This window comes from Saprolegnia diclina, assembly GCF_000281045.1.
Source record: "Saprolegnia diclina VS20 unplaced genomic scaffold supercont1.10, whole genome shotgun sequence".
Classification (NCBI taxonomy): domain Eukaryota; phylum Oomycota; class Saprolegniomycetes; order Saprolegniales; family Saprolegniaceae; genus Saprolegnia; species Saprolegnia diclina.
In genome coordinates, this window is record NW_008246077.1 from 852,900 (window position 1) to 856,172 (window position 3,273).

The 3,273-nt window shown below is 61.3% G+C and overlaps 1 protein-coding gene across 1 annotated transcript; it reads right to left on the reverse strand.

Moving 5' to 3' along the window:
* Nucleotides 1-290: 290 nt before the first annotated feature.
* On the reverse strand, nt 291-2,767 carry SDRG_04317 (hypothetical protein). Its single transcript, XM_008609986.1, has 3 exons — nt 1,756-2,767; nt 824-1,705; nt 291-770 (listed from the first exon to the last, which is right to left on the reverse strand). The coding sequence occupies exons 1-3, from the start codon at nt 2,737-2,739 to the stop codon at nt 327-329; spliced, it is 2,310 nt and encodes a 769-aa protein (XP_008608208.1). The 5' UTR covers nt 2,740-2,767; the 3' UTR covers nt 291-326.
* Nucleotides 2,768-3,273: the final 506 nt, after the last annotated feature.

Here is a 3,273-nt window from a genome sequence, read left to right on the forward strand (position 1 = left end):
CAACCTATATTACTGCAGTGCGCTTGGAGCTCACGCCACCGGTGCAGCCATCTTGGCGCACTAAAGCTGCCAAGGCGGCACTGGCCCGCACACGCCTTTTCGTCTCGGGTCTCGCTTTTCCCAACGCAAAAGCGAGGTGATGTCTAAATGAAGGCGCTCATATTTCGATCACGATTGAAATGCAAGCACCTCGCTGGAACTCCTCCACTGCAATGCGCTTGGAGCTTACACCACCGGTGTGGCCATGGCGGCAATGCACACAAATCTTGTCTCTTGCACAAAGAATCCACTGCAGGAAGGACAACACACATCTTCTTTCTTCTGGTTTAGGCGCCTCGGTGATTGTCGCGATATTTTGCGAAAAAGTCGAGCATTTTGTCATCGATCTGCGGCGTAATCATCGAGAGCGCCGTCGTAAAGTGCCGTGACGCGACGGCGCGCGTGCTCGTGTCCTCTTGGATCGCAGCGAGCGCAGCTTCCCGACAAAAGGCGGCGAGCTCCGCGCCAGAGAAGCGGTCGGTCCAGCGCCCGAGCGCTGCCATGTCAACGTCGGCGTCCAACGGCATCTTGCGCGTGTGGATGCGCAAGATCTCTTCACGGGCAAGTGCATCCGGGGGGCCCACGTAGAGCACGCGGTCGATGCGGCCCGGTCGCATGAGGGCCGCGTCAATCAGATCTGGTCGGTTGGTGGCCGCGACGATGATGACTTTTTTCAGCGGCTCGATGCCATCGAGCTCGTTCAAGAGCTGGCTCAAGACACGGTCGCCGACCTATTACGACAGCAGGTATAAGCCAACACGAACATTGTCGTATGTAAACGTACACTGGACGAGCTTCCTCCGGACCGTGAACTGGCGACCGCGTCGATCTCGTCAAAGAAGACGACGCTGGGCGCGGCGGCACGCGCCTTGGCAAAGATGGACTGGATCGCCTTCTCTGACTCGCCGACCCATTTCGAGAAGAGCTCGGGGCCCTTGATCGCGATGAAATTCATACCCCCTTCGGTCGCAAGCGCCTTGGCCGTCAGCGTCTTGGAGCAACCGGGCGGACCGTAGAGCAAGATGCCTTTCGGCGGACGAATGCCCATGCGCACAAAGGCCTCGGGGTGCTGAAGCGGCCACTCGACGGCCTCCTTGAGCTGCTGCTTGATGTTGCCTTGGCCACCAATCTCGCTCCAAAGCACGCGCGGCACGTCCAGCGTAATCTCACGGAGCGCACTCGGGCGGATCTTGGCCATCGCGGCGGTCATGTCGCTTGGTAATACCGTCACGTGCTCGATGGACCGCCGCAGCGCCAGCAGCGCCGCCTCCTTGCAGAGCGCGCTGAGGTCGGCGCCGACGTAGCCGTGCGCGCGGCCCGCAATCACTTCGAGGTCGTCGGTCGAGACCGCGTGCGGCATAGTGCTCAGCGTCTTGCGCAAGATGAGCAGTCGATCGGCGGCGGACGGGATCGGAATTTCAATTTCACGGTCAAGGCGACCCGGTCGACGCAACGCCGGGTCCAGTGCGTTCGGGCGGTTGGTCGCGGCCAAGACGACGACGCCAGGCGCTGCATCAAGGCCGTCCATGCACGTCAGAAGCGTCGCAACAACGCGGCGTTCCATGTCGCCGACGTTGGAATCGCGCTTGGGGCAGAGCGCGTCGATCTCGTCGATGAAGACGAGCGCGGGGCTCTGCGCAGCGGCCGCCTGAAAGATCGCACGCACCTACGCACGGGCCTCGCAATGAACGTGTGGCAACGAAAATAGTGTCGTACGTTGGCTTCGCTTTCGCCGACAAACTTGCTCACGAGCTCGGGGCCGTTGATCGTAAAGACCTTGGCCTTGGCGGCGGCAGCGACCGCGCGCGCAATCATGGTCTTGCCCGTGCCTGGCGGACCATACAGAAGGACGCCTTTGGGCGGCGGCAGACCAAAGCGGGCAAACAGCCCTGGGTTGACGAGCGGCTGCTCGATGAGTTGCCGGACAGCGTCGATCTGGTCGCGCAAGCCACCGATCGCATCAAACGACTGCGCCAACTGTGCTGGCGCCGGCGTCAGTGACGCAACATTCGCTGTCGTTGTCCAATGAACGGTCGTGGCCGTATTCGCCAAGATGACGTAAATGTTCGTGGCAGTGGGCGCTGAGAGCGGTGCCTTGCCGACGCAGGTAAGCACCTGGAAGCGCCGGGCCACGCCGTGCACGGAGAGGACCAAGATCGCGTTCTCGAGCAGCATCGCGCCAAGCAGCATCGAGCGCACGTACGTTGTCAAGAGCACCTGCTCCTTCTCGGCCAGAGACGGAAGGAGTCCTTGCGCATTCGGTAGCGCTTGGAGCGTGATGCCAGTGGCGACAACACGCGTCACGTGCGGGTGCTTGTACAAGCCGCACACCTCGACCGCGTCGAGGCCGAGCTGCTCCATGGCGTCCTTCCAGACGGACCCGACGACGACCATGCCTCGCTTCGTCTTCTCCGAAGGCCACACCAAGCCCGATAGAAGCGCGCGCCCGGGCCCATCGTCGCCACCTGCCGCACAAATCACGATCGCATCGCCAGTTGCAAAGCCATGGCCCTTCATATCCGCGAGGTGCATGTTGATGCGCGTGATGATCTGGACCGAGCGCGGGTCCGACGAACCGTGCATGGCGCGGCCGACCTCAAGCTTGAAGAAGCGCGTGGGCGGTGCCACGTCAGCGGACTTTGTCGGCGCCTTGGCCGCGTCGGTCGCCGGCGGCTGCTTGGCCTTCTTGTTCTTGGCCATCCTGCAAGATGACTGGCGCAAATCTGCGGCCGTGTCCGGATAATATGCGCCGGATAATATTGCGGTTTCGTTCATGAAACGGTCCACTCCTTCAAACCAACGGTCCCTCTGTTGCAAAAATCCGTCGACGGATGTGGCGATCTTCCAAGTTCGATCGCCGCACGAACCTTCCGCTACAAACCCAGCGCTGCGACGACGCTTACGACCACGTTCGCTGGACCAAGCTGCTACTAGTAGGTACTCTTGCCGGCGAGCAGGGAAACAACGAAAACCTTATAATTAATGCGCGCGATGCGAAAAGCTCTCTTCTACGCGTGCGGGCCTTCGTTTGGGCACGAGCGGTACACGGTCAGGCCTTGAATCCCGCTCTCGAACGCCAGCTTTTGGCCGGCAGGCACGAAAAACACATGCCCCGTCGACAGTTCCAGCTTGGACGTCAGCGCGTCGTCGTCGTCGGTGGGTGAAAAGTGGGCGTACCCTTGGCCCGAGAGCACGAGCAAGATCGAAGGACCTGTTGCCGGTGCCAGCGTGTAG

Excerpts from the sequence above, each read along its gene's own strand:
- SDRG_04317 (XM_008609986.1), bottom strand. The coding sequence starts at position 2,739 with ATGGCCAAGAACAAGAAGGCCAAGCAGCCGCCGGCGACCGACGCGGCC. Across the intron at positions 1,706-1,755 it reads TCGGCGAAAGCGAAGCCAAC|GTGCGTGCGATCTTTCAGGC; the intron begins GTACGACACTAT and ends GCCCGTGCGTAG. Across the intron at positions 771-823 it reads CCGGAGGAAGCTCGTCCAGT|GTCGGCGACCGTGTCTTGAG; the intron begins GTACGTTTACAT and ends CTGTCGTAATAG.